The following is a 27,822-nucleotide window of genomic DNA, read 5'->3' on the forward strand; positions in this document are numbered from 1 at the left end:
TTAATTTCAGATAAAAACAGTGAGCTTTGAAACCCTGGCTCCAGTGAACTCACTGCAAGTTTTGCTTGCCTCTGACAACAAAAGGGCCAAGATTTCACCAAAAATGTCTCATTTTCCAGGTTGCCAGTCTGCTGTGTTCACAGACTTGACCCAGGGCCCAGTCTTGCAGATCCTACTCATGTAACTAAAGCGCTGCACAAATGAAGTCCTGTATTAACATTTACGAAGAAACCAGAGGCTCATGGGACAAGACGACTTTTACACTTCTAGCCTCTAGGAAACCTACCATTTTCCTACTTTCCTTCCACCATTTACACAGCTCAATCTGTATCCTTTGAAAAACTATGTAGATTTCTTTTCTGGGTCTTTAACTAGAGAATGAAAGACTAGAAAAGAGGCACTTAAGCATTCCCACTGACATGAAAAAGACAATGCTTTAGTGCTGAACCAACTCCTGCTGACTGTAGCATGGATCTTAGGCCCCTAGTTAGACAGTACTCTGCACAGATCTATTTTTGCACATAAATGTCCCCTTTAAGATGGGAAAGCTGCACTTTCAAAGTGAATAATCATCCGAATGCTCTTCCTCGAAACAGCATGGGGCAGACTCCCATGCTGGCCTGTGTTTCTGATTGGATTTTTTTTTTTTTAAAGATCCATTTTCCATAAAGTTTTATGCATCTCACCTTCCATTACAGTTTGGGAATTTTCCTTTTGATTTCACTCAGGATATTCCATTGTTCAGTGTCTTCAATGCACGCAAATGTAACATCTCTACTGTCCAGGAATTCTAGCAGAAAACTCTTCACTTGTTTTTGGAAGCCTTGGCAGAAAGAGGCAATGGTAGATGCTCCCCTACTCTTCTTCCAAACTTGACTCTTTATGCATTATACATGCAAGGTGTTCTCAGAAGTATATTTATAGATGCTATCGAAGTAGCGCTAATGGGCTGAGTGACATTTTGTCAGTGCTATGGATACCAATGAGCTGATAATATGGATTTAAGCTTCTTTGGACTTTTCAGTTAATTAATGTTTGAGAGGTGGAAACTGCAGATGTCCAGTAGCTTTATTTTACACGATGCACAGTCATATTAACTTGGTCATGCTCTGTGGTTCAGATCAGCAAAATATTAAATAGGTAATTAAACAACAGAACACCGAGATCCCTTAGGAAAATATCCTTATGTAAGCATGAGGTTTTGTCCTCAGTATCACCTTGTTTCTATGATAATGGTCAGCATATCCTTGAATCTGACAGTTTGCGCTCACTTTCCTACTGTTATATTAATCAATTTCAGTCTCTCTGCTGCTTTGGCTCGATGGTTTTGTCAGTCTCTGTTACTTATGCGGGGTGGGACTGATTCTCCACTCACACTGCTGGTAGTCAGAAGTAATTCCGCTAAAATCACCAGAGTTACAGCTGCATAAAACCGGTGTGGGAGGGGAACTGGCACCAGTGTATTTAAAACAGTCTTGAAGCCCTTAGTCAGGAAAACATTTCCACTCATATCAATGAATTCTTCCTGATTAAGGGACTTCAGCTTTCGACTCGTACTGCATAAATAATACAAGGGCTCAAATTCTGCTCAGAACCATGTTCATCATTGAGTTAAAGGTCTGTAACTGACAGAAGAATTTGGTTCAAAAATACTAAGTACTGTGCCATTGACCAAGTGTGTTTAATGCTGAGGACCAGGTCCTTAGCTGTGTAAACTGGAGAAGTGAAGCACCAAGACACACAGAGAAGAATTCAGTGGAGCTACATCACCTGCTCTGAATCTGGCCTTATAGTATTTGATAATATGCTGCAGAAGGCTGAATGTATTAGAGTCCATTAACCTCTTCTTGCAGCTTTAAAAACCCCAAACAGCTGCAAAATCATCTAGCAAGCAAAGCCATGTTTTCTATTTGAGAGTTTATTGAACTGCTTAAAGAAGACATAACACAGATGAAAACTTCTCTGAGAGAAATGCAATATGATTTAAGGAAATGTATTTGACTAGTCATGTTCTAGGGATGTTCTGCTTTGCTGAAAGTAGTGCTGTGTCATCTGACAGATCCTGCTTATGACAGACTAGAGTCACTAGAGAAGGTGGGAGCTCAGAGAAAGATTAAAACACCAAAAAAATCAATTAAGACATTCAACAAATTTCAAGTTAAATATTTCCTTATCTGTTATAGTGCTCTAACTCCTGTTTCCCCTACTTCAAACCTCTTCCTCAAAGCCAAATCTTCAATCCACAGAGGATGGGATGAGACTGCCTTCAGAGCCCACAAACACTACACCCTAATTCAAGGGGTTGCTCCTGTCAGACTTGAGGGCCTGTTTCTCCCAGGAAGCCAAGTTCTCCATCTCCACGTTATTTCTCTGCTCTTTCCCATCAGTCTTTTCTACCAGCACTTGTCTTCTCCACCGGGCGGCTTTAAATGTAACAAACACACTCACGACAACTACGAAAACTGAAACTAAAAGGGACGAGGTCAACGTTGTCCACCACTTATACGTGGAATCCAGCGCTCCAGGAACTGGCAAAACAAACAGGGAAAAAGAGCAAAGATGCTAAACCTAGGACATGGTTCTGGACCAATTCTGCACTGGTTTCCCCTACTCCCCTCCAGCCCGACTGGCTATAATGACATTACTCAGGATCTAAATCAGCACAGAATATAGCCCCATTGATTGGGCCTGAATTTGTAAATTAGTGGCCCAGATTGTAGGATGATGTGAGGCGGCTTTGTGCCAAACTGCTGATGCACTTGGGTCTTACCTATAGCTGGCATAGCAGACCATGCATGCAAAGATCACTCCAAACTTCTGATGGCATAAGAGCAGCATAGCTGGTCCTACACAGCTCATCTCCATTGTGGCCAAGGGTTCCCTATACCTCACTGATCCCAGCTTCTCTGGAATGTTGGCAGTCGGTGTAATATATGCTAGGATGCTGAGCCAGCACACAAAGATACGTCTACAGTGCACTCAGAAGGGTGAATGCAGCTTGAGTAGCTAAACCTGCACTAGCTTTAATCTAGCTAGCACAGCTCAAAATAGCAGGGAAGGTGTGGTGGCACTGGCACAGACTAGCAACACTAGAACATACCCACGGTTCTCAGTGAGCTTGTTTAGCCTGTGCTACTGCTTCTTTTTAGCCACACTAGCTAGGTTAGTGTTGGTACATCTACACAAGTGTGATCCCACCTCCACCTGTGCTGTAGAGATGCCCACAGTCCAGGATCAGGGGTGCATTGAGGCTGGTGTGTCTTCTAAAACACATTGGGACTCCTCTCTATACCAGCCCAGACTCTGGCTGGGTGCAGGCAGTTCCTGCAGAGGGAGAGGAATCCTGCTCAGGGCGTGGAGCAGCAGACGAGCATTGGAAAGCTGCACCTCAGGCACCCCTCTGATATGTCACCGTACACGGCGCTGCACGGGGAGGGCTGTTAAAAACACTTTGAATCGTACGCAGGGCGTGCTCTCACCTGGGGCTCCCTTGCAGATCCACGAAGCCCGTTCAGAGCAGGCAAAGGAAATAAAGGTTCCAGATATGGGTTCAATCTGCACACACAAATCTTGAACTGCTTTGAAACCCCTGCAAAGCAAAACAAAGCAATGGAACTCACTTTTACATGAGTCTGCATTTCCAGCTCATGAGCGAAGGTCACTGCAAACACACATCTCATCTGTATTCCCACGCCACTCCTCAGGGAGGGGGGAAGAAAAGGGTAAAAGATGAAGGAGGTAGAGTTGGGGTATTGGGAAGAGGTTCCGGGGGAAGATGGGTGGAGTGCGTTTCCACTGTCACTCATTAACGCATGGACTAGGCCTAGAGCACTTTTAACAGGCACAATTAGAAAGAAATCTAAATCAATCACTACCCTTAGTTAGTTAATTAAATACATTAGCTGTCATGGCCTTGATCATGCCCGCAGGTTCACACTTGTATCAGCTTCATAAACCTTTCAAAATTTTACCTTCTGTGCTTGCACAGGAAGGTGCAGAAAATGATTTTTCCAAAATCTTCTGACAATCAGAATCCCCCAAGATTTCAAGGTACAAAGGTCATGTGTGAAAAACAAGACAGCTGTATTAAATCCCCATCATTCACCAATGACTGCACTCAGAATAGCCACCACCATCACTTTGTATAAAAAGACAGGACAGATCCTTAGTTGGTATAAGTTGACATAGCTCCATATGGCCCTACAACTGTCTGAAATGCTTGAACAGAGACTATGAGATCAGTTTCACTCATTTGTTACCGTACTGTCCTTTCCCAGCCAAATACTGTAACCATCTCAAGACAAATGCATCCAGAGTGGTGTCAATATGAAGGATTTCCTTTTCCAAAAGCACCTGGCACCTTAGACCATAAATGCAATTTGCACAGAACTTTCAGTCCACTCTGATCAAAATATTCAACAATGCCTTGTGGAAAAGACACAATAATCAAGGTATGCTTAGTCAGGTCAAAAGGCAATTAGTAATCTCACCTCATCATGGGAGATCATTCTGCAGCCATGTTTCCTGATGGGATCCTTTATAAGGCATTTGCTCAATCCACAGCAATAAAACCAAACAACACAGTTGCAGTTTGATACATTGCTTAGTATCTCACAGACCCAGCAGCCACGAAACTAATACCTTGGACCTCAAAATATTGGTTTAGGGAGGTGTGTATTCATGCCAGCTACACTAAAGGGCAGAGTACAGAGCCTGAATTTTGGAACAATCTGCATAAGGACTGCAAAACTGAGCCCTCAAAGAGTAGAGATTTATTTCTCTTTATAGGGTGAATATATTTAAATATCTGAAATATGGCCAAGACAAACTCCCCCATGATCTTACCACCCTTAAATAAAGGAAAGATGAACAGAATGAGAAATGGGAACTGCTTATTTTACCAACGAGGCGCTGCTCTATCTCCATCAGGCATGATCCAGGAGTTTGACTGGAGTTTATAGCTCAGGCTGCCAAGCCAGCTTTTTCTAGTGATGACTTTAGCTATCCATCTCTGCAAAGAATTAGCAGAAGCAGCGTTTGGGATGTACATTGTGGCTAAAATACATACATAAATGCAATCGTTAACCATCAAACACAGCCTCATTTCTCTGGATGAATGGTACATAGGTGCACACATTTCCAGCTGAGGATCTGGCCCATTACTTTTGGATTCTCTTTTTAACTGGTATTGAGAACTAGCTTAACACATTAAGGACCCAATTCTGCTCCTATTGAAATCAAGTAGAATTTTGCTATTGGTTTAAATGGGAGCAGGTTTAACTATGTGTAGCTGTTCACCAGTGTTCAAAGCAAACATTAGTTACGAGTACATAATGAAGTATTATACCTGATATCTATTCTTAAAAGGGTCCTGTCAAGCAGCTGAGGGCCAATTTTGACTTACTTTACAATGGCTCTAGTTGGGTACGAATGTTCTCCAGATCCCAGCACTATCTAACTTCTGTCTATAGTGCCCATCTCCATACTATCATCTAACCACTACCAGATAACTGCATGGTGAGGTTTCTAGTGGACTTCATGGTGTCTTCTGCTCTCCCTGACTTGGTTCTATCTCCAGGGCCCAAACTTTTGCAAAAATCCACCATTCGGTTGTTGAGAAATTGAAGACAAATTAAAAAATAAATAACCACTCCTGATGTAGGACCTACATAGCTAAATCTTGAGATCCTTGTTTAGTTTTATTCTGTCCCTACTCAGGCAAAACTCCCATTGACATCAAGTGGGACTTTACCTGAATAAGGACATCTAGCTTTAGCTCAGTATTAATTATTATTTACATTACGCTAGCACGTAGGAGACCCAGTCATGAAGTAGGACTCCATTGTACTTAGGCACTGTCCAAACAGAACAAGAAGATGGTCTCTGCCCCAGAAAGCTTACACTTTAAGTACAGTTTGTGAACTGTTACTTCATATCCAGCCAGCTGGCTGATGGATTACAAGATAACTAACAAACCCTATCTCCAGAAATCCTGGCATCACCGAACTATGGATGGGGGTGCTCCCTTAAGTGAATAAGAAATGGAAGCTGACGTTGGCACACAAATAAATGAGTTAAAGAACAAGGATCATGTTGGCATGTGATCCATAAAATACATAAAAGAAAAACTAATCAGTGTTTTTAAGAAGATAAAAGGGATCCAATAAGTTGAGATTAATATTATTTCAACGTTTCAGACACAATGGAATGCAAAGCAATGCAAATTTAAAGACTAGCAAAAACCTCAACAGCACCTCTTCATTAACTATGAACAATCTGATACTCATATGACTGACCTGCTCTTCCGTGTTGTTTAATTTTATCAGTTGTGCCCCTTGGAACCGACTGCACATGAACTCTGCTTCGCTCTTATTCAGCACTCCATATGGAGGAACATAGTAACAATTTCCATTCCAGTACTTCCAAGAGGCAAAACAGAACTTGCTTGTAAGGCCTTTTTGAAACATGCAGACATACAAATTAAAGGTGCAACACGCACTGTGCACTATTGGGCAGGAAAAGATATTATATAGCTGTTTGCAACTTAAAGGCATATTGCACATGATTTCCTATATAACTGTAGTATGTTATGTGCATGTAGCATACCATAATACAGGACAAAGTCTATTTTAGTAGCCCATTAGTTGCGGTTTGCTTTAGTCACTCTGGTGTTTTATTAGCAGGCCACTAAACGGTGCTTTTTTGTATCTTGTTAGATAGTAGTTGACTCTAAAAAATATTTAAAACAATTGCTGATGTTAATTTATGGAGGCATTTTTCCATTCTGAGAAATCATGCAAAGTAGAAAGGTAAAAAGGAACAGGAAAGGAAAAAAAGTTCCCTTTTTTCCTACTATTTTTCCTCCTTTGCCAATCCTGTGATATCACAGCCATTACAAGGGACCTTAAAGAGACACTGTCAACTTAACAGTCAATTTAAAAAAAAATACTAAGAGTAGTTTCAGGTAGAGATGCTGCCCTGGCTTCTAAACCCCCCCAATAGATTTAGCGGCTTTACAATAACACATTACTATGGTCTACATTTTTTTCTCTCCCTTGTCATTGTGTGAAACCCCCATTAATAACAGTGGAATCTCCCAGAGCTAAGGAAAGAGGGGTACTGAATGTAAATAAAGTGCTGTCAAATGGATAAAACCTGACAAAACATAGAAAAAAATCACAGACATTTGTTTTCCTACTCCCTCTATAGTAAATGTCGGCATTACCCCTTACAATCATTATATATATATATAATTTTAGAGCAGTGTGATTTCATACCCTGGGATAATATCAGTAAAGTTGCCCAACCAAGCCATATGTGCTTTGTAAAGAAAGGCACACAGTACATCTTTGATAACTTATTTTGCACCCAGAGCGCCAGTCTCTAGGGGCTTTAACAAAAATTAGGCAGTCAATATTTTTACTGAAAATGGTTCACATTGAAGAATGCGCTGAGGCACATGCTTAAGTCCATCACTATTCAGAAAAGCACCTGAACAAATGTATAACATGAACTTTAAGCATGTAAAAGTCTCATTAACATACTCAGATGCTTTCCCAAATAGATATGCGTTCTTGAGTCAGAGCTAATAAGGGTCTGATCCAAAGCTCATTCAAGTCAATAGGAGTCTGAACACCATTCCCCACTCCCACCCACACACTGATCATAAACACCTAAATCCTGCTAAATGGACTCCACCAAACAGACTCTCTCAATGTCAACAGAACCTATTCATATCACGTCCACATCAAAATGTCCAACGTCAGCAGGAAAAAAGCCTGATTTTTCCTCAGCTGCAGTACTTACGGTATTCACAGAGTTCTAATTTCTTCCTTTCTTGACATGTCACTGTACCATCACACAGCCCTGTGAGTCTATTGCACATGGTACGATTGAGACAGGTGGGACATTTCTTTTGACAATAGGCACCATAGTGTCCTTTGCTGCAAGCTGAAAGTAATTAAAAAAAACCACACATCTAAATTTCGCTTCCATTTTTGGCATATCTTGAAAATTTAAATCACTTTTTTAAAAAGAAAAATAAGGACAAAATGCCAAGTTACCTTGAAATATAATATAGTAAACTTGCTTGATATATTAAACTTTAAACTTATACTGTCAACATGCTTTATAGGAATTATTTTATTTTTTTCCATTTCAGTTTCAAACTTCCAAGGAATACAGAAAAATAAAACAAACAACTAAAAAGTAATCAGCAACGCCTTCATTTCTTTTTCCATGCACAAATATACAATGCTATAGCATTATCTTTTTCTTAATATATAGCACTAACAAGAAGACAATTACCACTCCTCAAGTACACAGCATCCTGTCTGTTTTTGCTGAAGATCAGTTCTTTACCAGTGACTGGTACGTAACGCTTTCCCCAGTAGGTGACTCCAGAGCAATCTGCTTTTAAAATACAGGCTGACAGAGCAAACTCCAAGGATGAATATGTATCTCCCCCTAAAGGCTTAGTAAGCAGCCTTCTGGAATATTTCCAAAACATGCTGTCACCTGAAAGATTTTTAGAAAAGCATCCATAATTTTCTCTTTGCATTTTACAGATTGAATCCTTATACTACACTTTCCTTCACTGGGCAAGATGGGGGCGCCGAGGAACAGCAAGAAATAGCACTCACATTTTCTGCATATGGCCAGTTAGTTAATTGCTTTAAAGACTTCATCTAAAAAACTGACGCACAGTAAACCAGGGGTAGTCAATAGGAGGACCACAAGTCAAATCCAGACTACCAGATGCTTCTGAACAAACCCCAAAATCTTTTTATTTACTTATCATTATTGTTATTATTTCTATTATTATTTTCTCTGGAGTCTGGATCTTGACTATACCTTGACCAAGAAATTTGGACCTTGACAAGAAATAATTGACTGCCTCTGCAGTAAACCCATGGATCTCCATTTACTTACCTGATAACAATGAAGGGCTGAGGCAAGCTTGCTGGGATTCAAACTTGTGGTTTCTAGGGGTTTCAAACCTGAGGCTTAGAGTACTATTTGACACTAATTCCTGCTCTCGTTTCTCTGTTCTTTTGTAACAAATATCTTAATGGCAATATAAACATATGGAAAAGAATGAGAGGGACACATTGGGTGACCTGATGGGTCAGCTGAACATCTGGGAACCAAGAACACACACGTTGCTAATCTGTTATTTCCATATATGTATCCAGCTTTCACACCAATGAACAGTCAATCCATACAAAATCTCGACCCCTCCGAGCTTATGTCCAGATAGGAACCAGGATAATATTCCACCAATAATAACCTGAGAAACAGTCACACTTGTAATAAAATAAATGATTTACCCAAGATGGCCACACAATCTCACACGCATACGGTGCTGTAGATTGTGTAACAGTGTTTAACAATGTGATCAACGCAAACTCAAGCAGGTCTGTCATTCTATCTAGTAGAGGGCAGTGTTAACATATGCACCCTGAAGAAAGGAAGACAGGCACACATATAACAGTAGAATTCTAATAAGTGCAATTCATTGTCTAGGACTACAGAACAATTTTAATATGCTATTCTGCCATTTCATTTTGCCATTTCCATGCCCCCATTCCTACCCCCACATTTCTTGCATTCACAAAAACAAAAATTTAGCTGCAAAAACCACACCAACTGTTTTGCATGTTTTTGAAAGAGAAACAACGTTGCTCAAAAATGGGCACAAATTTTGAACATTTAAAATTACACTGTGAATCTCACATGCTCCTCCATCAGCTCAGAGACCCGCTGAGCTACAGCAGCTGACAATGGTCTTCCTGAGCAGTGCAAAGCACTGTTTTATAATTAGACGCAGCTTGTTTGCTGGATCACAGGCAGTCACTGAAAACCATTTTTCAAAGCCAGCCACACCTGTTGACTTTTTACATTTCTAGCTTGGGAAAAAAAACAGGTTATTTGGCATCATTCCCTTTAAGAACCTAAATCCAGACTGAAGTGACCTTATCTGTCTAGTTTGTGTTCTGTTCATAGGACTGGATACATTAAATTCTCCTAGACTGCTGTCATGTTTCTCCTTTTGGTAAATAAATCAAATGCAAGACTATTAAATTTAATACAAACAGATGCTATTAGCCTCTTGTTTGCTCCAGGCTCAGCATTCTCATTTAAATGTGGCAAGATCTGTAAAATAAAGGCAGTCGGGGACTGACTTAAACAAGTCTGACATTTCCTTGAATCCAACACTTCAAGTTCAGAGGCTTTTCTGTAAAATATAATTACCAGAGCATGATCTTTGCTTTTCTGTTTTGTGTGTGCGGATGATAAGAGCTGCAAATCAGATGCTGCTTGACAATTCTGAATAGGAAGAGTTGGCTAAAGCCTGACCCCTAGCTGGAGTTCAAGGCACCTTCAGAAGCCTAGTATTACTTAGTACTAGGCTTTGGTATCAACTTAGTGTTAGATTGTGACTAGAACTGGGCGAAATTTTTTTGGCGAATCAGAAATTCACCAAAGAAAATGCATTTTTCAGGACACTAAAACAAGTTGCACATTTAAGTTGAATTTGAATAGTTTCGACTGAAAAAAATGGCAGAAAAAAGTCACATCTCTTAAAACTGGGTGAGCCCGGCATTGTCTCCAATGATTTTTCCTGCAACTGAGGTGGGAAATGTGAAGAAAAATGTAGAAACTGGTTAAAAGAAAACTCTATTTCTACTGCTAATCTAAGAAACTAAAACTGAAGGGAAAGAAAAAGAAAACTTTTTAAAAAAAATAAATGGCTCAGTAAAGTCTAACCAAACTATTTAAGCTAAAACTACTATGTAAACTATTTTCTTTTCTAGAGATTTTCAAAGAGGCGGCACTGCCACTGAGCAGCGTCTGCAGCCGAAGACAGTAGAGAGGGAACTGAGGGGGTCGAGTTGTGCACACGCTACAAGAGGCGTCAACGACACTGTGAGAGAGCTGCTGTGCATGCGCGCCCCAACCAAGTACTGCTACCTAAAATATCCAATCTCCGGCGCAGGGACGCACCGACACCTAAAGCGGAGCACTCACAGAGACACTACTCGAAGAAGAAACCATAACTTAGCCCTGGTCTACACTGGGGCGTGGGCGGGAGGGGTTGATCTAAATTAAGCAACTTCAGCTACGTAAATAAAGTAGCTGAAGTCAACATAGATTGACTTACCGTGGTGTCTTTACCACAGTGAGTCAACTGCTGCCGCTCCCCCATCAACTCTGCTTGCGCCTCTCGCGGTGCTGGAGTACAGGAGTTAATGGGAAAGGGCTCGGGGGTCGATTTATCATGTCTAGACTAGAAGTGACAAATTGATCCCCGTTGGATCGATCGCTGCCCGCCAATCTGGCAGGTAGTCTAGACATACCCTTAGTTTCAGTCCAAAATTACCTGAATTTGATTTTGGTTAAACCACCAAACCAAGGTTATCAATTATTTGCTCAACTCTAGTTGTGACTAGACCCCCACAGTCACGTGGAGGAGTAAAGATATCCACCACTACTGTTTAGTGGTTTGAGTTAGTACTACCCAGGTCTTAGTATTCAGTGCTCTGGGGAGCTGTCTGATTGCATGGGGGAGGAGGGAGTTAGCTGCACCCTGAAAGGGACTGTAGTACATTTCTCCTCCTCCACTGCACTGACAGGGTGCCCTGGAAAGAACTGCTTCTCTGCAGAATGCTGCTTCCCAGGGAGCTTCTAGTGGCAGTGCAACTATGCATCAGGGCTGAGCATAAAACATGCAATCTGGCCCTTCACAAGAAGGTTGTTCATACTGAGTCACCAACTTCATGACCTTGACTTTTGGTTTTGTTGCTGTAAAGAGATTTCCTATCTTCAGAACTGACCCAGGCTGACACCGCTTAGCTTGTAAGGGATGTGCCATTCACAGCACTAGATGGCTAGGGCCGCAGGCACGTTTTATGAACAATAGCTAAATTGATCGATTTCACTTTTGGCCCAATTCTGTCACCCTTACTGACACTGCCAAGTACCTACTCTGTGAGCAGTTCAACCTTTGTAAATAGCAGAATCAGGCCCTATATATTTGCCATACACAGATGTGAACCTATAAAATATATGGTATAGCAACATACTTCAGCCAAGGCTTTTTGTCCTGGAAGAGTAAGATGAACACCTCCCGAATGGTTAGCCCACGGAATTCTCTCTTACCTTCCCTTCTTTCACAAACCCAGAAAGCCAGAGAAGAACAGTTAACTTGGTTCAAGCTCCCATTCACACTCAGCTGACCACAACTGTCTGGAGCAGTACTCTTGGTGGGGCTTACCCTGAACAATCAAAAGCACATAGCAGTGGATGTTAAACATCACATCAGATGAAAGAGAGCCAGGGTTTTGGCACTAAGAAAAATACATGATTTCAGAAATACTGTAGTTATATTAAACCTCATGAAAAGACGCATAACAAATCCATGTGAGCTAAATTTTCAGTCAATCATTTGACTGCTCAAAGCAGCAAGTAGGGCCCAAATGTCCATTTTATGCACTCACATACAGGATTTAGAGTCCTGCCTTAGATATGTGTATCCTCTATAGGCCTTTTTAGCCTTCCACTTCTCTCTCCTGAGTGATACTCACTCAATGTTTTTTCTTCTTATTTCAGTTTCCAAGATATCTTTCTTACTTCCCAATGACTCCAAGCACATTTTCCCCAGGATGTTCCTATACCCCTTATCCTTTTCACTCTGTCATATTAGACCCACTTTTGCAGCTCCCTCTAGCTTAGCCCTTAGTCTTCAAACCACTCTCTAGATACCAAACTCCACATACATTTTGGGATCCAGAAAGCAGAGCATTAACCAAGACACAAGGTCAATATGAAAGCTGTGATGGCTATGGACTCCTCATACAAATAAGCAGGCAAAGACCCAAGATCAAGGCTAGAGGCAGCTTCCATATTGTGAAGCTGATTTCCAGTGGAGGTGGCTATCAGTGGTGGACAGTGATCCATGTCACAAAAATACATCCTTGCAACCAGCCATTCCTGGTAGCCTCAGCAGAGAGAAAAAAGACACTGTGGGCCAAGTTGTCTGGAGTTGTCCTGCCCCGGAGGGAGCTCCCCATATTTCAGATGGAGAGATGGTGCAGGATGCTCCAGGACGCGGTGGAGGAAGGGGAAAGGGGGCAAGAGTATGGTCCCCAATGAAGCCATGGTCCCTAAGCATAGGGATGGCACTTGGCCCCTGTGCGGAAGGAAGGCTCCTGGTCCCGAATTATCATGGAAACTACATTATCTCTTACATCTAGAGGTGGCCCCTCCATGGTCCCTGCTGCTGCCGCTACTGGGCCTACTCTGTGGATGAAGGGAGGAATTCCTCTCATAAGGGACATGTGCAGAAAACCACTTCACAAAGAAGCCAGTAGAAATTTCAGGCTGGAGGGTGATTTCCAAAGGCACAAACAGCTTTTAGGCAACCAGCTCCCACTGAAAGTCATTGGTGGTCAGGAACCTAAATGGCATATGTGCCTTTGCAAACCTCCCTGCAGATCCCCAGCTGGTGTAAACTGGCATAGTTTCATTTAAGTCAATAGAGTTACAACAATTTACATCAGCTGAGGATCTGGCCCTTGGGGTGAAAAGTGTTTTAAAAACCCCATTAGATGTGTAGTCTGTTTAACCCCCATGTTTATGAAATCAGCACGGTAGCCTTACATGACACGCTGATTCTTCCTGCTTGATTTCTCCACATCGCTTTGCAAGGCACCCAACGAGAAAATCCAAACAGGTTTCCGTAACACTGAGGTTATCCAGGCCTGCAAGTTAGAAGTACACTTATGTTAGAGAACTAAGGTATATAAAGAAGGACATGCCCATTGACAGGTAAATGGCAGAGGTTTATTTTATGGATCCTAGGGCATGATTTCCAGTCGTAAACATTTGTCCTGGTACTAGTACTGGTATCCAATTATCCAAACCATCCAAACAGCTCCTGACTTTGAGAGGGGTTCAAAATCAAAGGTCAAATCGAGATTTGAATTTGGCAAATAGCTTTTATCTATGCAATACACTGAACACCCCTGTAGAGAAAGACTTTGCAGAAAAGAGGTGGGTACCGCGAAGAGGTGATATGACAGCAGTGACATCACTTTAGTAAAATTTACAACAGCAGTTGGTTAAAAGATTTTTTTAGGCAAACTGAGAAGGCTGTAGACAAGTCATTCACTAATCTTTTTGTATTGAAGCCTTTTCACACTATGCTTGGTTTATTATGTGCTTTTTGCATGTGCTGCACAATAATGTGTTTTACAGCTGAAAAGCATGACCCTGGCAATTAGACCAAGTATGTAGAATATTGGGAACGGATGATTCAGGAATTTGCTGTCTGAAACACAAAGAGCCTGGTTAAAAGAGTTACGAGAGTCCAAGGGCGGGAGAGTGAGTGATACTTGTGAGGAGATTTTACTCTCTTACAACATACAACAGAAACATTTTCTAGGTGTATTACATTACTGTGCTGCAGAAGCACCATAAAAAGAGCCACTGCCAGCACAGTACAGCATTATCTTTTATACAGCTATTAGCTGATGTGCTCATGCTGTGACGGTCAGAGACAGGGGAGTGCAGGACACTGGGATGGTAAGAGTCAGGTTTTTTTATTAGCTTGCCCCATAAGGCTCTGTAACTGGGCTGGATATACACACCTGACCCAATACTTGAACTTGTAGCATTTGGGTCTCAAACTGACCGTGTGTATCGACTGGTTTCTCTCTGTTACACTGTTGTAAGTCAGGAGTAACTGTAATGATGTGCATGGTGTAAAACTATTTAAGTGAGATCTGGCTCAGTGTCTTTCCACCAGTAGATGCAGTTTTTAAAAGCCATTTGCTGCTGAATGGCCCCACCATAACAGACTGGTATGTGCAGTCAGGCCAAACACTAAAGCTCCATCAGTACTTATGTTCCAGCCAGGCACTGGGCCGTAGGCAAGGCGTAACAGGGAGGAATCATCCTTTAAGGCATGGTAAGTGGTGTGGCTGTGTTTTGTAGAACTGTTTTGGAGTTAAAACTGAGAAACCTCACTTTTCACAGATATGTTCAAAAGAACATCAATGTTTGGATTGCAATTAGTAAAGCAGGATTTTTCTTATGTTTCAATGCATAAAGCCATTTTCTGAAATTCGCCGAACAGTAATATTTTTCTCCTGCAGAGTCATCCAACACGAAACTGTGACAATATTTTCACAAGTTCGCACACCCCGATCATCAATAAAGACATACTCACTGAAGCTCGACTTGCAGAATACAGCTCAGTTGGTAGCTCTTGTTCTAATGGAGCTAGAGTAAATTACATCTGCTGTGCTAACAGCTATGAAAGCCTGGCTATCCCTATAAACCAGGCATCTACAACTTTGAAGACACATAGGGAGCTGCTCTCTGAAGTTGCAAGGTGACATTTGTCCATCAATAACCACCTTTTCAACACCGCAGAAACTGAAACACTTTACCTTTTCTTCTGCACTATCCAGCAATAGTAGGTCAGTGCCATTATAGGCAGTGCAGTAATTCTTAGCTTCCAGCCAGGTTAAACTATTAGTTTCTTCCATATAATAACAGCTGCCATTCCAGTACCACCAACCAGGGTCCTCTGGGCATTTCATATTGATCACTCCTGAGGAACAAACAGCTACATTTTAAACAACCGGAACACTCATAAAATCTCACTTTTGGAAACAGTAGTCTCAGACCTTTGTTAAAGAAGTGCCATTATTCAACACAGTGAAAACTGGCTTTAGTGACCATTACTGACTCCAATGAAATTAACTGCTTCTTCATATAAAAGCTTAAATATTCTCACTACGTGCCTATTCAAAAAACTCACAGAGGTTAATGCAAGTCTTTCCATTGGCTTCAAATGGACTTTGGATCAGGCACTGTATTTGGGAATGCTGTGGGGTGTTCTCTCAAGACTGGAAGCTGCCTATAAAGAGAATATCCCTTTGACAAACATCAGTTCGCTGAAACCAGTACAGCTTTCAGTGAACCAATATTTTCACATTACAGTAAAAGCTTTTTTATCCGGCATGCTGGGGGAATGGGAGGTGCTGGTTAGTCAAAAATTCTAGTTAACTACTTTACCAATTTTCGAAGAATTAGAATACAATAAAATGAATAAACATGCCTATTCTCGCCCTTTTCAAGATGTGTACAAATATCTATTTTCTGTTTTAATGTCAACATAACTCTCTTACGCTTCTCTCCTTTGCTTTTCGCTGGTATTTTGGATGCCATAATGGTAGATGGCATTGATACTTTATGATAAACACAGGACAATACACTGAGTAATAAACCAACCGACCACAATGGTGGATACAAACAGAAAGAATAGCGTTCGGCTCTTCTCGGCTAACTCGAGCATAGTCTGACTACTCTCAGAAATACTTGGGTTCTGAATAGCTTCGGCGTTGATTCCGGTTAGCTTTGGCATCGGTCCTGGTTACTAGATTGAAGATTTCTATTGGGAGATATCAGAAATGCCGATTTCTAGAGTTTTCCAGTTGGTAAAGTGCCGGATAACACAGCTTTTACTGCATATTGCTATGCACTACAAACGTACAGTACAAAAAGAGAAGGAAGTGGTACCATCTAATGGTTAGAGCCACGGTCTGGATGCTATTCCTGGCTTTACCACTGCTTCTTTGTGAGACACCAACCTTGTGTCTCTCTCAACCTCTGTATGCTTCTGTTTCCCATTGTATAACACGAGGATATTATTACTTATCTCAGGGACGTGGTTAGGGTTAATTGATGAGCATAAAGTGTTTTCAGACCCTCTGATGAGAGGCTGCACAGAAGTACAAAGGATTATTATTTAGAACATACTGAAGCCAAGAACACAAGTTGCAAAGTCGCATGACATTCAACTGCTATGTTGTTTATATACCATTCATATGGGTTGGAACGCTGCCAATCAGAGCAAGTCTTGGTGCACAGTGAGGCATGAAACCCAGCAATGAAAGAAGGTTTTAGACACATTTTCTCCTGGGTTTGTCTACTGCTTTCTCTAACAGAAACTGCAAAATTACTCAATGACCGGCACAATGATTAATACTCTTAGGGAATCACAAATATTATGGGGATAGCTGAGCAGACGACATTTGATAGCATACACGGCCAACCTGCTGATAACCAAAACAATAGTGAAACCAAGGAATTTTCTGCTATGTCTTCTGCCCAGCACTGCCTTTTTGGATTTTACATCATGATGATGGGAGTGAGAGTAAAATCAGTAAGCTCTGTTACTCTGCCAGCTACTTTCTTTTCTCCACTGTGACACCACTGGGTTGTGTATCACGTACCTCTTTGGCATTGCTGTGCCACGTATTCCTGAGAACACTGTAAATTCTCTGCACATTCGCCAGTGAAGGGGCTGCAGTTTTCAATTCTATTGCAGGTGCAACTGCCCTGGCATTCAGGACCATAGTGCCCTGGGGGACAAGCTACAAAAATAGACAGTGAAGAGAGACTTAGAAATTACAATGGAGGCAAGAATCCAAATCAAACCAATTAGTGCCTCTACCATGACAATGTGCACAGACTTTATTTACAGGGAAAGGGTACAAATTATCATTGAAACCATGGCATAGTACACAAGGGAATCCGGTGTAAAACTCCCACAGCTCATAGCAATAATAAGCAGAAGAGACAGGATACGGAGACCAGGGTACCTCACTCAATGTGTACCTAGAATAGTTCTTTCCAGGCTATTTATTTCATATCTCAAGGTATGCAATGCCCTATCTAATGGGATAACACTAAACCCAACTTCTGGCTAGTAAAACATGGATACAGCAGTAGATTAAAGGGAAACGATCAAGGCTAGAAAATCTTGCTGTTATAGACGTATGTGATCATGTATGTGCCTGTGTATGCCACCCCAACAAGCCCTCTCCACTCCATGCACCTGTTTCAATTTGGCGGGCAGGGAAAGGTCCAGAATCCTGCTCTCTGCCTGCACAAGCAATGCCGCTGTGCTCATAAGAACTGCAAAACTCACTCAATTGACTTGGCTTTCCAAATGGCTGTAAACAATCACTGAGTTCCACAGAATTATTCGGGCGTAAGGAGAACTTTACATTCCAGGACATTCTTAATTTTGTTTGAATTTACAGCAGTGACAGGTATTAACGCTGCTGTAATTGTCTAGTGCAGCGGTTCTCAAACTGCAGGCCTGGACCCCAAAGTCGGTTGCAACCCCATTTTAATGGAGTCACAAGGGCTGGCATTAGACTTGCTGGGACCCAGGGCCAAAGCCCAAGCCCAAGCCGCAGGACCCAGAGCCAAAGCTGAAGCCTGAGCCGCACCACCCAGGGCTGAAGCTGAAGCCCTTGGACTTCAGTCCTGGGTGGAAGGGCTCAGGCTTCGCGTCCCCCGCCCCCCCCCTCCCGACACACACCCAGGGTGGCAGAGCTCGGGCAGGCTCAGGCTTCAGTCCCTCCCCTACCCCCCACTCCCCCCCCCCGGGATCAAGAAGTGATTTTTGTTGTCAGAAGAGGGTCGCAGATATGCAATGAAGTTAGAGAACTGGTCTAGTGACATGGGCTGGGTAACTCTTCTCAGGGCGAGCTATAAACATTTGCAGCCAAATTTATTCACTTCCAATACTGTGGTCCCCAAGAGGGCTCTTGCAAAAAGAAGCTCTCCTGAGATCCGAGAAGGAGCACACAGTTAATGCACATCACCCACAAGGGACATCTTTCAATACTCTGGCATACATGATTTCAAATATGCGGTGCTTTCATCTCCCAGGGCTCCAATGATGAGTAGAATTCGGGTTGCAAATATAGTTCTGTACTCTCCTTTGATCATCCCAACTCCATTGCAAATGCTTCGTTGAAATCTACAGAGCTGTAGGGCTTCCCATAACGATCGCTGTGTGGAATTTGATGTGTAAGTGCCAGCTAGGTAATAGCCTCGGAACTCCCGGAAATCCACAATTCCTAGAACATAAACATTATGTGTTTAGAATAGGGACTTTTTCTTTTAAACAATCTTATTTAATTTTTTAAAAGATAGAAAGTCCATGTGTCAGCTGGAAGCCTAAAAATGAAATCACAACAGGGTTAATATACTGACATGCCACTCGAAGCAAAGATCATTTCGACTCTAAACCAGGGAATGACTCCTATCTACAATGGCATTAAACACAATATCTGCTCTTAGTTACAATGGTATAAATCCAGAGTAACTCCACTGACTTCAGTTGATTTATAATAGTGTAACTGAGAACAAGATTTGACCCTAGCCTAGAATAATGTAAGTGAATGGGTGTTCTGTATGATCTTCTTTGAAACTGTAGCTATCAGGAACAGTGAGATCTCGGACAGTGACAACAGTTCAGGCCAGATTGCGCCTGGCCCCCATGTGCATGCACAAGCAGAAGAGAGATGCCTTCTATCCCATGAATATGCCCAATGCCAGGGACAGGATTAATTGCAGTCCTTGTGCTTGATAGCAATGGCTATCCCATCCTAGCATCATGTAACTCGACAACTCACAATCATGTTCAAACACAATTAAATCTTGTAATGCAGACAAATACTGAGAAGCCTTGTTCATTCCTAATGTAAGCCAGCTGCATATATATACAGATTACCTTCTTCTTTTCTCTTGCAAATCCACAGGGCTTTCCGAAAGCAGCTGAAAGCTGTCAAAGAGCCTTTGGGGGCATTAAGCTGCACACAGCACTTAGCACCTATGGCCCACTTGCTTACAGACAACCTCAAGGAAACAAAAGTATACAAGGTTACAAGGTTTTCCCACCAGTCTACACTTTATCCTTAAAAGCACCATAGCCAGGTTTAGTCTTACTGTTTCCTTTGTGCTGCTATTGCTAAAGTCACGACACTGCATTCCCACCCCAGTTACATGGGGAGTGTTTCTATAGAATATATTGCAATCTCTTCAGTTTAGCCAAGTGTTTTTAGTCATAAATGTGCCCTTAAAACATTATCACGCTCCATCTTTTCTCTTACCCTATTATGCTAGCATATCGCAGAGTTCTCAGATGAACACTCTCAAACACTGGTGTTAGAAGAAACCTGCAGTGCTATATACCTTGATTTACCTTTGATTTGTTTCACAAAGGGCTGATTTGTAACCTTACTGCTCACACTGGTGAGTAGTTACTCACATGAGTAATCTGGATGAGGTCAATCGGCTGCCTGGGTTTTCAAAAGCTCCTATGGGAGATAGGCACCAAACTCCCACGTTAAGAGTAGCACCTATCTCCCATCAGTGCTTTTAAAAAACCCACCCAAATGGAATGAGGTGTCCTTGTGGCACCTTAGAGACTAACAAATTTATTTGGGCATAAGCTTTTGTGGGCTAGAACCCACTTCATCAGATGCATGGAGTGGAAAATACAGGAGCCGGTATAAATACATGAAAAAATGGGACTTGTCTTACCAAGTGTGAGGTCAGTCTAATAAGACCATGCAATTAACAGCAGGATGCCAAGGGAGGAAAAAAGGACAGGTACCTGTTCCGTAACTGGCATTCTTCGAGATGTGTTGCTCATGTCTTTTCCACAGTAGGTGTGCGTGCTCGCAACGTGCACCAGTGCCGGAAGTTTTTCCTTTAGCAGTACCCGTACCAGGGGAGCACCATGGCGACCCCTGGAGTGGCACCTGTATATCACGCTATAAGGGGGACCGCGCGCTCCCCACACCCTTGGTTCCGTCTTGCCAGACAACTCCAACAGAGGGGAAGGAGTGCCGGGTGTGGAATAGACATGAGCAACACATCTAGAAGAACGCCAGTTACGGAACAGGTAACTCCTTTCTTCTTCGAGTGATTGCTCATGTGTATTCCACAGTAGGTGATTCCAAGCCATATCTGTTGGAGGTGGGTGGGAGTTCACGATAGGCCGGGACGGACTACCGCCCTGCTGAACCCAGTGTCATCCCTAGACTGGGAGACAATCGCATCATGCGAAGTAAACGTGTGAACAGAGACCCAAGAGGCCACTCTACAAATGTCTAGGATAGAGACATGGGCTACATAGGCAGCTGATGAGGCCTGAACCCTCGTAGAGTGTGCCCTGACGATCGGTGGCGGGGGAACCCCTGCCAGATCATAGCACATGCGTATGCACGAAGTGATCCAGCGGGAAAGACACTGGCTGGAGATAGATTGTCCTTTCACCCACTTGGACGAGGCAACAAAAAGTTGGGAAGATTTCCAGAACGGCTTGGTCCAATCCAGAAAAAAGGCCAGCACTCTACGTTCATCAAGCGTATGGAGGCAGCATTCCTCGTTGGAGGAATGGGGCTTAGGGCAGGGCACGGGAAGAAAGATGCTCTGTTCCATATGGAAGGCGGAGACCACCTTCGGAAGGAACACAGGGTGTGGGCGGAGCTGGACTCTGTCCCTGAGGAAGACCATATAGGGGGGTTTCAAGGTCAAGGCCCTGAGCTCCAAGACACATCGGGCCAACGTGATCGCTACAAGCAAGGCTACCTTCCATGAGAGGTGAGACCATGAACATGTGGCCAGGGGCTCAAAGGGAGGACCCGTGAGTTGGGATAAAACTAGGTTCAGGTCCCACTGCAGCACAGGGGGTCTAGCGTATGGGAATGAACAGTCAAGGAAATGGGAGGTCATATGGTGGGAAAAGACCAAGTACCCTTGCACCGGCGGGTGGAAGGCTGATATAGCCGCCAGGTGTACCCTGATGGAGGCGGGTGCCAGTCCCTGGGTTCTAAGGGACAAGAGGTAGTCCAGGATAAGCTGGAGAGGCGCGGAGGAAGGGGAGACTCCCCGCTCACTCACCCAGCATGCCGGAGTTGGGGCCAACGCCGATTCCATCAAGAGAGCACAGAGTCTAATGTCTCTCTCCTTCTTGATCCGTGGCTTGAATGACCTACAGATCTTATAACGTTCGCTGATGTGAGTCTCACCCAAACAGCAGAGACACTCAGCATGTGGGTCACTCCTAGGCACAGAACAGTGACAGGAGTCGCATGACTTGAAGCCTGGGGCACGGGGCATGCCCCGAGCCCACTCTAACACTGAAGTAATAATCCACGAACAGTACCACTAAGCAGAGCTGGAGCACAAAGTTCCAACTACCTTCACTGGCGTCAAGAAGGAACTGAGGGTGGGGGGGAGCACGCGGTCCCCCTTATAGCATGATAGACAGGCGCCACTCTAGGGGTCGCCGCGGTGCTCCCCCAATATGGGTACTGCTAAGGGAAAAACTTCCGGCACCGGTGCACGTAGCGAGCACGCACACCTACTGTGGAATACACATGAGCAATCACTGTAAGAATAACTTTTGTAGTACTACTGAGAGTGGCCCATTTCAAATAGTTGACAAGGAGGTTTGAGTAACAGTAGGGAGAAATTAGTATTGGGGGAATTAGGTTAGGTTTTGTAATGAGCCAAACACTCCCAGTCTTTATTCAGGCCACTCTCGTTTTTGCTGATACAGACTAACACGGCTACTACTCTGAAACGTGCCGCCCAAATGGGCTACTCCTGTGAGTAGCTGTTCATCAGTGTTAGTAAGGAGGGGAGAGTCACAATTTGCCCCCTAATGTTGTTTAACACATTTCTCTATATATGTACAACCCAATCCTACTATCAGGTCTGTGCATGTGTCTGAGGGCAGAGTTGGGCTCAAAAGATTTTAACATTTCCACAGATACGAATCTGCTTTTCTAGGCTGATTTTTTGTTTCCTCCTCTGCCATATGTTTTTATTGTATCAGTAGAGAAGCAGTGCTCCATATGGAATTAATGCTATGGATGATAGAGCTGCCAGAAGCAGGAATGGCTCTACCAGAAAGATACAACAGGAATCACTTTGGGATGCCAAAAATCAGGGCAGGAATAAATCCAGTAACTCTTTGTCTAGAACGCTGTGAGTTGGTAGGAGATGGGCATTTGTCAGTTTGCTGAAGATAGCAGAACTCCTAGAGCCACCCCTCATCAGAAAGTTTATCCAAGTACATTTTGCATTTGAAATATAATTAAATGTAATATGCACATACAAACTTTGACTGAAATACATATTAAACATTTGTGACCCAAGGAATATCTTTCCTGACAGATCACATGCATCTGAGTTTTACCCAACTGAGGGTTGTCTCGTTGACTTGCCAGAAGTTCACCATCCGTCACTCACAATTACAGAAGTTTGTCTAAAATAGCAGATCACAGATTTCTCATATTCAACACAGGAGTGTGATTTGCTGAGACTAAAGGTCCTTAGTGGAAATTCTATTAGACTTCAGTGTTCTAATTCTGGTCCTTCTTGTCTTCTACAAGTCTCTGTTGGTTTCTATTTTAAATGAAGGACAAGTAGGACGGGTAGTGCTGTTCCCAAATTTAGTTGGCTAACTACAGCCAATTGGCCATTTTCAATGGGGAGAGGGATAGCTCAGTGGTTTGAGCATTCGCCTGCTAAACCCAGAGTTGTGAGCTCAATCCTTGAGGGGGCCTTTTGGGGAACTGGGGCAAAATATCTGTCTGGGGATTGGTCTTGCTTTGAGCAGGGGGTTGGACTAGATGACCTCCTGAGGTCCCTTCCAACCCTAATATTCTATGAATTTGAATTTTCATTAGGGTTCCTAGTGCAGCTGGCTTGAGCAGATCATGATGAAGCACTGCATGCTCCTGTAGCCTCCCTTTGGACCACAACTCCATGTCAAAAGATGAGGATGACTGAACTGAAGAGAGCAATAGGAGGGACTGGCCTGATTAATGCACTTCGGATGCCCCTGTAACACAAATTCTAGTTCACAGTTGCTTACTCAACTCACCATCTTGAGGCTGCAAACGGGAATTGACTGTTCGACCACTGCAAAACTGTACAGAATCTAAACCCATAAAGGCCAATCCAGAATGATGCTTTGGGAAGTTTAGATACCAGCCATTCCTATAAATAACCAAACTGTGATTCAATACAGTAAAAGAGGGAACTTTTCATTTGGAAAATCCTGAACAGTGAAGACAATGTGCTGCAAGATGACATTCTCCCCCCCCCCCCCACCCCCTTCTCCTCCCCTCAACAGTCATTCTGATGTTTAAAACAATATAGTTTAGACAGTAGTTTACTGTTTTGGGTAGCTGAGAAGCAAAGACTCACTTAATACACATGGACTTTACTCTTTTTCGTTCATATTTAATATCAAGAAGGGATGGACAATAACATTAACATTTCACCTGATGATTTTATTTTGAAGATGGAGATTTTTTATGTATGACTTCAGTTGTAAAAACAGAGGCGCTTCAGCCTTACACTTAAACAGGAATCCTCTGGGATGAAAGTTGCTAAGTGTTTGTTTGACAATCTGTACGAATTTTAATTCAGTCACCTCTAAGAACAGAACTGCAGTATTCATTCTGCCTCAGCAAAAATGACACAGCAGCATTTTAGAAAGCGTAGTGAAAAATAGCTTCTCTATTTGAAAAGGCAGAGGAATTTAGGTAGGTAGGTAAAATGGTGATAATGGACCCAATTTCCCTTTTCTAGTAAAATGCCATGGGATTTGGCCCAAAATATTGATCCTTGCTCCTCCACAGACTTCCTGTGTGACCTTGGGCAAGTTACTTAGCCACTCTGAGCCTCAGTTCCCCATCTGTAAAATGGAGATAAACAGCACTGCCCTGTCACACAGCAGTGTTGTGTGGATAAATACATTACAGACTGTAAGGTGCTCAGATACAGTGATAATGGGGACCATATAAGTAACGAGGATAGCCAACATATAGTAAGATTTAATTACATTTAACCTCCACTCCCCCTGAATTTTAAGTTATACTTGCTTTTAAAAAAATATCCCAGTCTCTGAAAGCAGAGATTCAGCAGAACAGCAACCTAGAATTATAAAAGACTCGGGCAGAGAATCACACAAGAAAATGCAAAACCTCTCCAAATCTGCAGCTGTAGGCACTCACAGCCCTTCCCCACACTCTAGATATAGTCCCAAAGCCTTTGGGGAACTGAGATTTGCAAAGGTAAGTACACACACCGTGCACACACCCTTCACTGACATTCTAGTATACCTTTTCCCCAGGACTTGTCAGCCACAGAAGATCTGTGTCCCTGTAACGCCTGCATAGGTCTCTTGCACGTAGCCAGGTTTGTCTCTTTGCTGTGTGGATATAGTAACAGCTGCCTTGCCAGTACTGCCACCCATCTTCAACTGGGCACGTGCCACCAAATATGGACCCTAAAAATCACAGCATACACATGCGTGGGGCTGGTTTCATCCCTGGTATAGCTCCATTGGCTAAATAGAAGGATCACTATGGCATAGGATGTTTAAGACTGTTCTTATACAATCTGTTCAGTATAAGGATCTCTTAGAGCTTTTAATATTTGTAGAATACTAGGAAGATCACATCAGACAAGGGCTCCAGCCGCAAAATCTGGATTCAAACACCCCATAGGTTCTGGGTATCAGATCTCTGGTTTTGTAACTATAACTGGGACAATTTCCAAAATTTGGATTTGGACAGTTCAGATATCTAAACACCCCTGAAGTTATAGGGTTTTGGTTTGAGTCCCAGCTCTAGGCTATTTTTATGGACTTATTCATTGGCCAACAGAAATATTTTAAATTATAAATCAGCTGACTTAAATAAGTTTCCCAAAACTGCCTCAGAAAGTGGCAAGTTTCACTTTTCTTTCCAGCGCACAGTGAATAAAAATCAACCACATGGGGATTTTCCTATTTGTTTAAAACTGTAACGTTTCTTTTAAAATGGAATAGAGTTGAGACCTAGTTTGCAGAGTTTCTGCACACAGCAAGGTCAGAACATCTAATCTGAAGGTCTGAACTAAACCTCCTGAAGGTTAGGATGATATGAGTTATATATTGTGTCAGTCTAATGACTTTAATGGAGTTCCTCGTCCCACTTACGCTGGTGAAAATCTAGAGCATCACCATTGTGTTTAGAGGTGCTGTGAATGGTGATGATATAATACATGAATAAAGAGACGAGAATGTGCACAAATAGGTCCTGTGTATAGTCACAGTTTTCCTCTTTTCTCCTCTGGATGTTAAACAAGCTCACCTTTTCCACAGGGGATAGGACTATTCTCCTTACTGCAAAACACAGTGTCACCACACAGCCCTGTGTATGGATTGCAGGCCATACCCTGCTGGCATGGTGGACACTTAAATTCGCACAGAAGCCCAAATCTTCCAGAGATGCAATCTGTGAAAAGTGAACAAGCCAAGGACAATAGAGATGAACAGCTGCCAAAATAAAAGTTTACTTTAGGAACATGATATTTTTTCCACAATTGTAATTAAAGGTAAAGCTTTTGGGGTTTGTACATACAAGCAGACACCCACCCACGCTCATTAACCATTAGTAGAAATTAAGAGCGTGACTTCTGGGATCTTGGCTGGCGATTACAGCTTCTAATGCAAACCACCACAAGCAAGATGTCAGGTAAGGGGGGAAAAGAAAGCCATCCCCATGATAAATTATCGTGAAAATATTAGTTCCCACTCCGTGCCTACCAAAATATCGGCCTTTAAGTGAAAAGGTAGCCCAGTGTACAAAATTCTTGACCCAGGGCTTTGTCACAGCAATGACAAAGCCCTGGGAAAAAAAACAGGTAGATATAACTAGAGGGAGAGAGATAAATGCTCATAGAAAAAAGGGTTCAAGAGCATGGCACATGGCTAGCAGTTTCCAATGCAGAGTAGAAGAGGAAAGAAATGATTAACACTTCTCGGTATTAGCTTACTCTGTATTAAAGCAGCGACAGCATTCAAAACCTTGCTTTCTGGATCTTCCTTTGGTGTTTTGTGCTAGCTCATTTTATTTTATGCTTTGGGGAGTAGGCAGCCTGATTGCTCATCTAGACAAGCAGCATCCTTCTACGTCTTTCACTTTTGTTCACAAAGATGAAGTGAGCCTCCAATTTTTCTGCTAGGCATGACTCACAACCTCTCCCTAAAATTCTGCAGCTATTTTACATTTGTCTTGTGTTTTCACATCAATTTTCTTTAAAAACAACAATGAACAAAAAATGCAGCCTCCATCTCGGATGGGGGGGGGGGGGGAGTTAAGCTCTAAAACACTCGACATACCTGACTTGATAAAGGATTTCACACTACCGTTCCTGCTGTTATACAGTTCCATCCCACTTTGTAGAACGTAGTGCTCCCCCATTGCCACTATCCCAGTGCATGTCTGGAGCACTGAGCAGGTATCTGTAGCTTTCTTTAAGGTGTTATATATATTTGATGTTGGTATGTAAGGGGAGTACAAAGCTCTCCCCTTGTGCATTATAAAGAGGTTGACATCTGCAAAAATTAACAGAAAAGAAATAAAATGGATGATGGTATAAAATAAAATTCAGAAAATATGGGATGGGCAATGGCAGGAAAGATAAACCGCAAACCTTCTCAGAATAGCTCTTCCCCACACACGTAGGATCAAATTCTATGGTTCCCTGCACAGCGTCAGAAGTCACCCAATGCATTATTATTATTTATTATTTGCACTGCAGTAGCACCTAGGAGCCCCAGTTGTGGACTAGGATCCCCCTGTGCCAAGTGCTGTACAAACACACAACACAAAGACAGGCCCTGCCCCAAAGAGCTCACAGTTTAAGTAGCATAAATGAGTGAGGAGGGCAATTCAGAAGATTCCACATCCCCCGCATGGCACTGAACTCCGGAGCAGGAGCGGGTGAAGGGAAAGGTGTTAGGTGGGCAAGGAAAGTAACACAATGTACGGACCCATGGGACAGCAACAGAGGGTATAACAGGCCGGCGCTGCTGCTGTGACCAAAGGTCTGCAGCGATCCGAAAGGTTAACCCCATCCTTCATTTGGATAGCTTCC

General features: G+C 42.7%; 1 protein-coding gene across 1 annotated transcript; it reads right to left on the minus strand.

Annotated features, from left to right (window-relative positions):
• Positions 1-1,561: 1,561 nt before the first annotated feature.
• Positions 1,562-27,272, minus strand: LOC123376499. Its single transcript, XM_045028529.1, has 16 exons — positions 27,065-27,272; positions 26,034-26,177; positions 25,020-25,186; positions 23,774-23,889; positions 19,604-19,728; positions 18,723-18,947; positions 17,307-17,447; positions 15,456-15,619; positions 13,663-13,763; positions 12,163-12,278; positions 8,308-8,517; positions 7,807-7,950; positions 6,297-6,454; positions 4,902-5,011; positions 3,480-3,589; positions 1,562-2,528 (listed from the first exon to the last, which is right to left on the minus strand). Exons 1-16 carry the CDS (start codon positions 27,261-27,263, stop codon positions 2,290-2,292), a joined length of 2,469 nt encoding a protein of 822 aa, XP_044884464.1. The 5' UTR covers positions 27,264-27,272; the 3' UTR covers positions 1,562-2,289.
• Positions 27,273-27,822: the final 550 nt, after the last annotated feature.

Source organism: Mauremys mutica, chromosome 8 (genome assembly GCF_020497125.1).
Source record: "Mauremys mutica isolate MM-2020 ecotype Southern chromosome 8, ASM2049712v1, whole genome shotgun sequence".
In the NCBI taxonomy this organism is placed as follows: domain Eukaryota; kingdom Metazoa; phylum Chordata; order Testudines; family Geoemydidae; genus Mauremys; species Mauremys mutica.

Excerpts from the sequence above, each read along its gene's own strand:
- LOC123376499 (XM_045028529.1), bottom strand. The coding sequence starts at position 27,263 with ATGCACAAGGGGAGAGCTTTGTACTCCCCTTACATACCAACATCAAAT. Across the intron at positions 19,729-23,773 it reads CCGTTTGCAGCCTCAAGATG|GTTGTCTGTAAGCAAGTGGG; the intron begins GTGAGTTGAGTA and ends TGTTTCCTTGAG. Across the intron at positions 3,590-4,901 it reads GATAGAGCAGCGCCTCGTTG|GGGTTTCAAAGCAGTTCAAG; the intron begins GTAAAATAAGCA and ends TTTGCTTTGCAG.